Source organism: Ciona intestinalis, unplaced genomic scaffold (genome assembly GCF_000224145.3).
Source record: "Ciona intestinalis unplaced genomic scaffold, KH HT000098.2, whole genome shotgun sequence".
Taxonomy (NCBI): domain Eukaryota; kingdom Metazoa; phylum Chordata; class Ascidiacea; order Phlebobranchia; family Cionidae; genus Ciona; species Ciona intestinalis.
The window spans coordinates 521,601-533,853 of NW_004190420.2; the positions used below are offsets into that span (position 1 = coordinate 521,601).

The 12,253-nt window shown below is 34.4% G+C and overlaps 1 protein-coding gene and 1 long non-coding RNA gene across 4 annotated transcripts in view; one reads left to right on the forward strand and one right to left on the reverse strand.

Moving 5' to 3' along the window:
- The first annotated feature begins 545 nt into the window (after positions 1-545).
- Positions 546-1,496, forward strand: LOC108950296. Its single transcript, XR_001975170.2, has 2 exons — positions 546-1,159; positions 1,332-1,496. It is a non-coding gene; the product is annotated as an uncharacterized LOC108950296 (long non-coding RNA).
- The window catches only part of LOC100183060, a 36,602-nt gene continuing 25,771 nt past the window's right edge, over positions 1,423-12,253 (reverse strand). For all 3 annotated transcript variants that reach the window (XM_026838575.1, XM_018815658.1, XM_018815657.1), the window contains exons 54-71: positions 11,022-11,238; positions 10,457-10,666; positions 9,883-10,183; positions 9,466-9,568; positions 8,984-9,128; positions 8,412-8,516; positions 7,618-7,865; positions 7,016-7,256; positions 6,097-6,724; positions 5,632-5,798; positions 5,317-5,396; positions 4,935-5,067; positions 4,671-4,775; positions 3,787-4,154; positions 3,384-3,583; positions 2,913-3,061; positions 2,407-2,640; positions 1,423-1,645 (exon numbers count right to left, since the gene is read on the reverse strand). In XM_026838575.1, coding sequence (XP_026694376.1) covers positions 1,503-1,645; positions 2,407-2,640; positions 2,913-3,061; positions 3,384-3,583; positions 3,787-4,154; positions 4,671-4,775; positions 4,935-5,067; positions 5,317-5,396; positions 5,632-5,798; positions 6,097-6,724; positions 7,016-7,256; positions 7,618-7,865; positions 8,412-8,516; positions 8,984-9,128; positions 9,466-9,568; positions 9,883-10,183; positions 10,457-10,666; positions 11,022-11,238 — 3,777 coding nt within the window. In that variant the 3' untranslated portion in view covers positions 1,423-1,502. The remainder of the gene's footprint in view (positions 1,646-2,406; positions 2,641-2,912; positions 3,062-3,383; positions 3,584-3,786; positions 4,155-4,670; positions 4,776-4,934; positions 5,068-5,316; positions 5,397-5,631; positions 5,799-6,096; positions 6,725-7,015; positions 7,257-7,617; positions 7,866-8,411; positions 8,517-8,983; positions 9,129-9,465; positions 9,569-9,882; positions 10,184-10,456; positions 10,667-11,021; positions 11,239-12,253) is intronic.

Sequence of the window (12,253 nt, forward strand, 5' to 3'; positions counted from 1 at the left end):
ATAACTTGGTACATGGTAACTCGTAAGCTGGCACGAGGTGCTAAATCCGTGTGATAACGACTGTCGTTTTCCGGCAACGCGAAGATAAAGTAACATTCATTACTTTCAATTCAAACTTTCCGCAAACCGATCACTAAGCTTTTGTTTGCACTTTTACCTTTACCACCAGGGCATGATCTTTTTTTCTCTTTTTTTTCAAAAGAGAGTTGCATGCCGACCGTTGTGTAAAAACAATGTATATAACTAGTTATATATACATTGGTAAAAATTGGTCGAGGCCAACGTCGAGGCAAAGCATATATACTAATAATAGGCAAAGCATATATACTAATATTAGTATATATGCTTTGGTCGAGGCATGAAGTTTGAACCGGTTGTTATGTGTTATATCGGTTTAAGAAATCATGCTGGGTGAATAATCTCATGTTATACGGGACTCTAAAATTATTGTTTCATCATAGATTCATTCATACTTTCATGTGGGCCTACTATAGTCATGTTTACGCAGGCTTTAAATCCAAAACTTACATTTTAGTAAACGCTGTAGTGCTGTACCCCGACCACATTTTACATAGAGTAGCAACGTAGCAAAATATATGGCCCGGTTTGTCATATAAATAAAAGACAACATATGTTACGCAAAGTATTATTGTCCTGAACGCTGCCTGCCATTTTAAAGATCCAATATAAACCACAGAAGGCCTCTTTAATGGGCATGTGTCAATCAAAATCGGGTCATAGTTTCTTCACTCTCGAAACTGGAGAAAAAGGAACGAACCCCAGCGGTTAACGTAAAGTCGTAAAGTTACACATTGTTTAGTTTCGTAGTTAATAAAGCGTGAAAACGTTTTAAAATATTTTGTCCGAGAGACGCTTTGTTTTTTAACAGTTTTACCACAGTTATTGGCAAATAAAATGTTTTATTTCATAACAACGTATGAATGGATTGCATATTAGTAAAATTATCCCGGCAAATAATCATTTTTTTGAAAATGAAAAACTGGTTCTTATCTAACCATGTTATGGAGAATGGTTCAGCTGATGACGTGCGTCAGCTTCATTTTGACGATGGAGCTTTTGCATGCCGTGTTTGACAAAGGGTCATATTTTCTAATGTGGTTTGTCAACTTTTCCTTACAATTCGTGAGAGAACTTGCAGGTAAGACTCCGTCGATGCGTTTACCAGAGTTTGCCGTATCGTATATATATGCTGCGTATAGGTATAAAAATATTAAATATCCACGATCACATACACAGGAGACGCATTTTTAATAATAGACCCTTGCCTATACCTGCCTGTTTATTTTGACTCGTTAACGTCAATTTCACAGACGACCTGCTGTCTCTCCGCGTAGCAACGAACCGGAAGTCAAAATGCGATGTAAAAGTTCACTCAAGGAGAATTGCACAATAAAAGCATCATTTACACTAGCAGTGTTTTAATCGTGTTACGTTTAATAAATGAGGACAAATATTAAAACATGATATATATAAAAGCCGCTTTAATTTATCAGCGAGGACGTTGTAATATGAAACATGGCGTTAATTCTTCGCTCTGCAATACCGTCGTTGCTCCGTAACATCACCGTAACTTGACTTGAGGCAATCGTAACGTTAAACGGGGAGTGGTTACCACCAAAAATACCTAAAAGAAACAAAGTTAGTAAATTAAAAAAGTGGCTTTTAATGTAGGCTATGTTTTACGCTGATGGTTAAACTTTAAAGATTAATTTCATCGAAACGTTGGTTTATAAACGATCCATCGTTAATCATACTTGAGATTGAACGCAAATAGAACAGGAAATCCTGTCATCATGTAGTACGACCAAATACCTGAATTAGTTCGGTAGCATTTTTATGCGTATTTCGTAGTAACTGCTTATTGGGACGTATTGTATACAGTATAACATCGTAAATACGTAATACGGACCCGAATGAATGTAATTTATTTAGTTCCTCGTGGCGGGTTAAAGCTGCCAGCATTGGAGACACATGATTGCTTAGACACTTTACAGCAACTTCAGTTTAAATAAATGTAAATTGCTTTATTCACGCGTTGCCGGAAAATGACATTCGTTACAACACGGTGAACTGTTTTATACAGCTTGTGTTAGCTTACTAGTTACCAAGGTAACGGTAGCAGCGAGGAACCTTCAACCAATAAACTGTGGGTTATAAGCCAGGCCCACTAACCACTGTGCTACGGCGCCGAAAAAACGAATGGTTTAATTTTACAGCCATACAGAAAAAAACATAATCACCTACGAAGTGACAGATTGTAAACTGTAAGTCAGCAAGAGATGTATGAAATAGAACACCTTGTTTTATAACGACTGCCGTTTCCCCACAAAGCGAGAGGAAATAAGTTCCATTTAATGATGAAAACATGCAAACCTTCACTCTTACCGTTTATTTTCTTATTTCTGCCAACCCCGTCAAAAATAAAGATAATTTCATGATATGAAGTCCTAAAGTCTTTAAACTGTAGCGTGATTTGGTTCCCAAGACTTGCCCCACCAGGTGAGCTCCTTGTCATAATTATCCACAAGCAATCACCGCTACCTTTATACGGATATGGGTAATTGCGACTTGAAATATGACCTTGGGTGGAACCAATACGGACGCTTTGGTCTCCACAACCTACAATAAAACAAAAATCAGTTTATTTTTTCGGTATCCTAAGTAAAAATATACCATGTAGAATTGGTAAAGTTTTTAGCAAACCAATTTTTAAAGTATTTTACATAATGTTTTTTAGGCATATAGTAAAAATTGAATAAGTTATAACAAGAATATTCCAAGCATGAACTCGTATGCTCTGGTCTAGAGCTTAGAGGCATACGTTGTAACCACTGCACTACGGTGCCGAAAAATAATATAGAGATTCTACTAATATGTCTTTCAACAAACACCTGATGGACAGTTGATTTCATCAGATAAGTCAGTGCAGTCAAAATCTCCATTACATAGTTTATGATAAGAAACACACTTTCCATCTCCACATCTGTGTTGATTGCTACAAACTCCAATATCTTCAATGTAATATTCAAACTGATGGGTTCTGTTGAAAACAAGCATTTTAAATACAATAACTGATTGCAGTTATTGCATTTGACTAAGGCAACTGTAGCTTATTTTGCGATAGCAGCACTATATGCAATAATTCAAAAACAAATATAAAACAGAATGCAATAGATAGAAAACTACTTGAGGAATAGTATTATTTCAAAGTGTGGCTGCTAAAACTAATATTGTGGTTTATACCTAAGCAAAACCTGTTCGCATCTAATGATACTAGTTTAAACACACAGTTTTTATAAAATGAGCTATTTCTACTATTGCTACAGCAACTTCAAGTTAAGTAGAGTATCAAATGTATATACCTGATTCTTGACAAATACTGTTTCCCTTGCAAAGGTGACATCATGAATGTTACAGATTGACTAGGTTTGCTGGTGAAGTAATTTGGTCCACTTGACCAAACATTTTGAATTTTCTTGTTGCCAGAAATAACATGGATTGTTCCACCTCCATGTTCGGGATTTGAATTCATTTTGGGAATTACAAGAACTGCAACTTTTCCCTAAAAACCAAACAACACAATGGGAATGAAGAAATAGCAACAAAAATTAGAAAATAGTAACAAAAACACATTTTTTAGGTAAAACATAGACTTTTCTTTAAAACATAGATATTCCATGTTTTCTTAAGCACCAAAAAGGGGCAACAAAGTATTTAAAAGAAACTCATTAAAAAGCATAACTCTGTTTTATAGCATTTACTTACAACAGGGGCTTTTATGATCCAGTGGCATGACTTAACCTTGGTGTTATCAAGTTGGTTAAATCGGATGACATGACGGTCATGTGATGTCGCGTTCATCCAACCGTGGCTTGGGTCGTCAAATACTGAACTTGAGTTTCCACCAAAGTTGTTGTAAACATCAGTTGGTACAGAAATATTCGAGTTACGGAGCCCGTTATAGTAATTGTAGTAAGGATCCAAATTTGGATCGTATAAGCAACCAGATGGACACCCTTGCTCGTCTGCCGAGTTCATGGCACAGTCAATGATACCATCACATACACGTTCAAGTGGATGGCAAAGATGTAACATGGAGTCAGGTGGATAACATGAAAACTCACCAGGGCAAGCTAAAATGTAAAAAAGGTTTACCAACATCTAAATTTGAACTTTTTTAACCTTAATATTTAATTTTTAATTGTTTTATTAACTATCAGTAAGGTGTACATGTATAAACTTAAAAGGTAAATTAGGCCTAATTTTTTGTATCTTTGTTATTTTAAATTAATATATTCTATAATATTAGGTTTAAAGATTTACACAAAATTTCTGATGTGAATATAAAAGAAAATATGAATAGAATGATACATACATACAAATCATGATAAATTTAAACAATGATAAAAAGGAGAGGCAATTTGGATAAAAGCTTTATTAAACTCATTAATATTTTGTATGTACTATATTACTGTAGGGTAAGATGGGATTTTAGTGTCGCGGGGTACAGTTATATAATTCTGCAAATAAATACTATTAGTTTGGTACCAAAAAGGATGAGAAAAAAGAATAAATGTGTCCCATGTTACCCCATGCTACTATACAAGTGAAATATTAACAATGTAAATAAAATTGACAAATTGTCTTACCATCACCAAGTGTGTTTTCAATCCATTCATTCAACGTAGGTGTGAGTAATGTGAAATAATCTGTTCCAAGTGAAACTCCTACTTTAGCATTAACTTGACTGACCACTGTAATATAAACGAAGATGGTCACGTATTTATCCTTAGATGGCAGGGCAACATCATATGTTAAGTTTTTGTTTAAGCATTAGGTGTTCTAACCACTGCAATGGCCCAAAACATGTAATTAGTAATGGTCCAAAAAGCATGGTGATGAATTAATCTTACATAGACCGGTGTTAATTGCCATTCGGAAGTCCGGTTTCATGAAGTTTCTTTGCAAATTAATCCAGTTATACATTCCATTTAAAAACCAACTTCCATCATGACGTTGACAGAAAAGTGCAAGACCCTGGTCATTCTGTAACAACATATATTGATAAGTGAGGACTAAAAGTCCAAAAAAAGAGAATAAGAGTCCAGGTCAATATAAAAACAACTTTCCAAATATAAAAAAATCAACAATTTATAAGATACATATTTACTAAAACGTTTGATTTACTGGAATTTTTGGTTAAACACTCATGAATTAATACAAGTTATGGTCAACAAAAAAGTTTGTAAATTGGTACGCATTGTTTTAGATTTCAAAAACAAGTAAACATCTCACCAGAAACGCTCCCGTTCTAATCCCTTGATATCCACTTCGAACCAGTGGATTTAAACGAGTGGATGTGTTAGAGGTTTCACCTGTTTGTATTAAGTATTAGTTTAATTACCAAGGTATTATAGAGGTTCATTTTTGTTTGTTTTTTTTTAAATCTGATGTTATTGAACAAATACACTTCACATTCATAGTTACTTGTAAACTGGCATAAGGTGTATAAAACAGAACGCACACGTTGTAACAACTGTCGTTTTCCGGCCACGTGAGGATAAAGCAAGTTACATTCAAAATATGTGAATACACAAAACTTTCATTTACCCGATGTAACACCATGAATAAGTTGGTCTTCACAAATTCTTCTTTCAGTTGAAGTTCCACGCGTGATGCAGAATATATAAGCTGAAGTTGTTTCAGCAGTGGTCACAAACGACTGGAAGTGACGTAACCTCCAAACTAAATGGCTGTCCGTTGAGTTGTCATCCGTACTGTGCAAAACATACTTGTTGGACTAATTTTCAGATATGACCTACCATGTATGATGCGTTTTAAGGAACTAGTCATTGATTCTTTTTAAAAAAATGTGATTTATAAATCTGCGTAAATAGGATAGTTTGTAACATTAATGGCCAGTTGCTATTCTTTTATCGCTGCAGTGTATGTTCATTCAGTCATGTTGCACAGAATACATTTTATAAGTTTTTGGCAAATATAGCGAGGTTGGTACAGTAAAAATATTCTAACACAATTGTGGTTTATTAGATCCTTAACTTTTGTACTACATACCTATGCATAGGAGAAGGTGAATGACCAACTAAATAACATTTCGCTTTTGTGGGAAGACCTGTTTCAGCAGGGGTGTTAAGAAAGGATGAGAAATCTGGTGAAAACCTCTCAGATTCAGGAGGTAATTTAAAAACACCACTGTGTACTGAAGGTCGAACTCTGGTAGAAGTTGAAGGAGTTCTATCTGTTTCCAAACACACTGGCATCAATGGGGTTGTCATTGATATGTTAGAACTCCCCATGTTGCTGTCATAAGCCACATACTGGTCCACTCCAACAGGAGGGTTCAATATATCAGAATAAACATCATTGTCTTCCGTAGTTTCAGATGTAATTCCAACATCAGGTTCTAACTTAAGCAAAGCGATGTCGTAATTCACTCTTGAAGCATCACCATGAAGTCCTGCATCCACATCCGGAGCAGCAGTTGTACTCGATGCATCCGAATTATTCCGTGTGACCTCCTTACCATATAAGGGATGAATAATCCACTTGGAAACTTTCCAAGCATCCCTACCAGGATGCGGACTTTCACCGGATGCCAGAGGAGCAATGACGACGTATTTAAAGTCGGTTTCAGACTCCGATTCTTCCACTACGATATCAACTTCAACAGGTTGATCAAATTCTAAGAAAAATTCAAATTTTTAATTGTGTATAAAATATACCATCAACGCTTGAGTAAAGAAACTAGAATAAATATTTAGAGTTTTAAAAATTTAAAAATACATCTTAAAACATAATGTTTTAAAATGTCAAAAATTCATTTTCTTTTATTGGTAATACTGTTCAAACATGCAATTAAGTATATGGAGACAATTTTAGAGTAAGTTTTGTTTACATCACAAAACAATCTTATAACTTATTCAAGCACTGAAAATTTATTATAAAATAGAGGTCGTTTAATTGTTAATGTTACCTGCCAAAGTAAATATTTCGGTCGCATTTTCCACAGGTGTGGGATCCGTGGTTGGAGCATCATATGTGTCATATAGTAAAGGATTAAGAAGACAATGTGCTGGTACCACAGCCCAACTTTGCCTTATAAACACTACACTGCATAGGAATGTATACCCTGGTGACACAGGTCCAGTTTTTTGTGAAGGACTTTTAACATATAAACCAGAAAGCCATGGCCATTTCCCAGGTTCAGATACATTCTGAAATAAAAAAAAATAAGTGTTTTACCTACTATGTAGTGTTTTAACTCTTGTGTTGTGGCATGGAATTACATCACTCATGTGAAATGTAGTTAAGTAGGAATTCTTAAACTTGAGGACACCATTGAACGCATGGTATAAGATAAACTGTCCTACAAGACTGGTTACGATTTCTTAAACAAAAAGGTGGGTTGTGAATGTTGTAGGCATTCTCAAAATGTAATTATTCAATAACATATTAAACCTAATGGTAAATAATTTGACACCAATTGTTTTGATCCAAAAGTACTAACATATTTATATACCTCATTCAGTAGTGTAGCCATGTTGCAAATAATAAAATAATGAAACAGGAACTTACAGGAAACGGTGGTACAACATCTTCCACTACATGATCATGGTGCCCACAATCTGTGTCTGCTTCAGAAATCACATTTCTTGAATTCAGGTCTTGTTGTGGACACATTGATTCATCAATTCCAGAGAAGCAGTCGTACACACCATCGCATATAATGTCATCAATACGTGTGAAAGCAAGAGAACGTAACCCACACAAATCAACATTGTTGCAAACTCTATGTTTGGTAGTGTTACTAATCAAGGCAGGTTCTAAAGAAAATGTAAAATGTTGAACTTACAGAGTTCCACCACTATCAGTTACTAGTGTTTAGAGTGCATTTAGACCAGAGGTTAAGGATTCGAGGTTGATGCTACCATTGCTGTGGTTGTAAGTGTCCTGGAGCAAGACACTCAATGACCATTGCTATAACTCAGTGGTCCATTATAAGTTGTCCAAATGCCAGCCATAAATGAATAAAATCATCAAAAACTAATCACCCATCTATTACATTTGTGGTAACTAGTAAGCGGGCATGAGATGTAGGAAACAGAGCACCTATGTTATGCATTCATTAAAAACCATGGTGTACCATTTACAGAGCAAACATTCAATATTTTTTCTGTGGGCCATATGAGAGTTAATGGTGACAGATACATATATTAACTATGTGTGCAAGGTTTAATTTAAAGTTTATATGGTATTGGATTGAGTATATCGTGTGTAAGCTTACTGGCCTAGATTTGAGCAAGACATAAAAGTTGATATAATGTATAAGCATATTTTTCTAATGATTCCATATAAAAATAAATAGTTACCAGCGCTGCATAGATGTCGAACTGTTGACAAACATGAAGTCTCATCTGAACCACTCAAACAATCTCTTTTCCCATCACACACCATCTCATGTAAAATACATTCACCTAAATGTAAAACATCCCAGAGAATAATAATATATAACAAGATACTAAACTAAAAATACGACATATATTTAGATTATTCATGTTTTATTCAAGAGCAAGTCTTTTAGTTTGTAAAATAATTGTTGTAAAAATTGAATTTTATAATACACAATGTACATTTATATTATTACTTGTAATAGCAAGGACCAAAGTTATATTTTTAAAATTACAATATACCTTAAAATATGTTGAATCCTAGCTACTACTTTTAAAAAATCATTTTAAAATAAAAAAAGATCTCCATGTAATCGGACCATAACCACAGACTACTGGGTTTGATGCTCAGTGCTGCTACCATTGTAAGCGTGTATTTTTGGTAAATTTTAATATCCACCCTAAAGCCCAGACGTTAAGTACAACAGCCTTAGCTCAGTGATCACTAATGGGTTATCAACACTTTTATTCATTCTTCTATTTGATTACATTACCTTGACTTTGATTAGGTGGTGGCAAACACTGGTAATGACCGGTGGTTATGTTGCAAGTCTCAGCACAATTCTCTTCAGTTACAAAGATATTGTCAATAGCAATATCAGATTGAAAGTTTCGTCCAACAATCCCCTCAAATATCAACTGAAAAAAGACAGTTCAATATTAAAAATGTTATCTACTTATCTAGATATACAAGGGACATCCATACATACATGAATATGTTTAAAAAATGTTCTGTTTACGGTGTAGGAATTAAAAGTTTAGACCAAAGCTGTACAAAAAAAAATAGTAAAAAAGGTATTTTTATTCTACGAATTGGCATTTTTTAAATGAATTTATCTCATCATCGTCAATTCGTACAGAGACTAAATTTAATTGTCGACTGCCAAATCCATATAAAAAGTCTTTAGGTGTATATGTGTATTTAACATTGGTCCACATACGTATGAATATTGACACAAATGTTTCAAACTATAACCTGGAACGAGTTAAATGGGAAAAAGGTCACTGCAGTTTTCAACCAAGGACTATCATGTGACTGGCGCTGCTGTCCAGATTTTGTCCAGAGCAGAAATGTTTGGCTGTAACAAAATATAAAATTTTATCACTATTTGTTTCTCTCACCGAAAATCAAATTAAAAAAAAAAAAAAACTAAAACAACAGGAATATTTGAAAAATAACATAACTGGATTTATCTCTTTGATGTGATCAGGGCCATATTTAAAGAAAATAAGTAGGAGTTAACAACAAAACAAATGCCTGGCTGTAAAACTAAACATGCAGGAAGCATATCATGGTAAGTGTTCTTAATTAATTCAAATAAATAACCAAGTAATTAGTAGTAAAAAAACTGTGGGGAAATAAAAGCTTCCAGAAAATAATGGAAAACCTAACCTTTGTGTAGATGTGGACACATTCACATTATTTGTTCCTACACCTGTCCCATACTGTAGTACAAGTGGTTCAGTGTGTGAGACTGCCACAGTACGATCAGGTTCCACAACTGCTCCAGTGCTATTCCTTGTAAGTGAAATAGCTGCATATATGTTAAGCATGCCGATAGTTTCACCAAACATGTCATACGAGAATCTTAGACAGACAGGGTGGTCAGGTCTTGCACTGATGAGCGGAGTTATGAGACGTGCACGATTGCCACGTTCTTGTGGGGTAGAGGTTTCAATGTACATGTAATAACCTGAGTAAACAAGGAAAATCAGTTATTGTAGTTGATTGCCCTTGGTAAGTGTTTTATTCATAACATGCGAGACCTTTACAAATGTTGTTAATACTTGTTATTATACGAAATGTTGTCTTTTATTTTTATTTAAAAAATAAATAAACAATAATGTTTTGCCCCCTTATTCGATAATAAGTTAAAGTCATCCATTAAAGTTAAGTACGAAGCCAGCATCAACACACTAATCAAACATAATATAATAACCAAAAATGATAAAAATAATGAACCCACCTAATCCATCATGAGAGTCATCATAGTAAGGTCCTGTATCTGCAGATGCCGTTCCTAATTTATTCCGAGACCAATTAAATTCAGTATCCAAAGTATCATCGGTCATGTTACATCTGTCACTGTTGAAGTCGCAGGCAAATAAAGGAGGGGTGCTGTTAAACCCTTCATTAGGAAGCTCTATGCGTCGAATGCTCATTACAGCTCGAAAACCTGAATAAAAATTCATTTTAAATTTATGGTGAAGTGAAAATAACATACTTGCCATCGAAATGATTAATAAGCCTATAATTATTAAAGTTTTAAATTAAAATAAAAAGTTTACTTAAATGTTTTTAATTAAGTTTTTAAATAAAGCAAGGAACTTAATTTTAAATATCTAGAGTGCAAGCAAGAACAGTTTTAACTGAATAAAAACACTTTTCAAAAGGTAATTAGTTTGTAATAATGCAAGTAATAATGATAATAGAAAAATACAAATTTCGTTGTCAATAATTTTGGATTTGTCCGCAGAACCAAAAATAAACATATAACAAACAAACAGGATTAAGCTACAGACATTAAATACCTTTTTTGGTAATAATGTGATCAGAGTTGAATACAATCTTCATCATATTTGAGTTAGACACTTGTCTAAGTACGGACTGCATTATTTCAGGTTTCTTACAAAACAGACCAATGATTGGTGAGTTGCTGGTTGTGTTAGTTGTGTTGTATAACTTAATCCAATCAAATCTACAATGCTCATGTCCCTCAAGGTCAAGTGTAGTAAATTCCAGAACAACCTGAAGAGAAAAAGTTGAGTCCAATTGAACACTTCTGGCAAGTTTTTATGACTTTGGAGGCCAAATTAAAGTCGTCTTCATTCTGTATGGGACTTCAAAACGCCTGTGAAAAACTAAAAGAGCCGAATCAGACTTACAACCTGCCTGACAGCAACACTTTATGCAAAATTTGAATGTTAAAAATTTGTTCTTGTATGCTAAAACAATTTTTTTGATACAAAGCTATTTGGTAAGCAAAGCAGCTATTGTATCCTGTTGTGGATGGTCCCTAAGTTTTTTTTCCTACGATAGTTTTAGTACATATAAGTGAAATTTTAACACTGCTTTCATTGCCCTGATTTTACAGATTTTATCTAGGTTTCCCATGTATACTATAAAGTATTAAACTGAGCTCTGTTTTTAACTACATTTGTAAAACAAATGTTTTTCATTGTCCCTTAGCGTTTGCGCATAATGCATTACAAAAAATATTTAAAAATAATTTATTCCCAAGTTACCTGGTATCCAGGAATTGTGGTGAATCTCCATTCACACTGAGACATAAACGGATAATTCTGTGGAAAGTTAGGTGACGTGATCACCCAGCGAGCACCGATGTGGTCAAGCTGCTGTGCTGTCCCACCACAGGAAGAAGCCACATTCGTGAAGGCTGCAACCTGCTCTGTAGTAGTTGGTGGTGGGGTTGTGGTTGTAGTGGTTCGGGGGTTCGTGGTGGTAAGTGGTAAAGTGGTGCTTGAACCAATTGCTGTGAATGACGTTTATGGGTAGACTGTTTTATATTTAGTTTCCCATATATTAAAAACATCAAAACCTTTTTTAACATAACATTTTATTTAAAACTGTACTACAACAAAAGATATAGCTAATAGGAATAATTTTACCACTGTTCAAATTTGTAGTAGTTGTGCTTGTTAATCTCCTTGTGGTTGGTATTGCTTGCCAAGTTGGTAGTGTAGAATGTCCCACCATTGATAATGGTTGAAACAGTTGGACCAAAGATCGCTTTGATCGACCT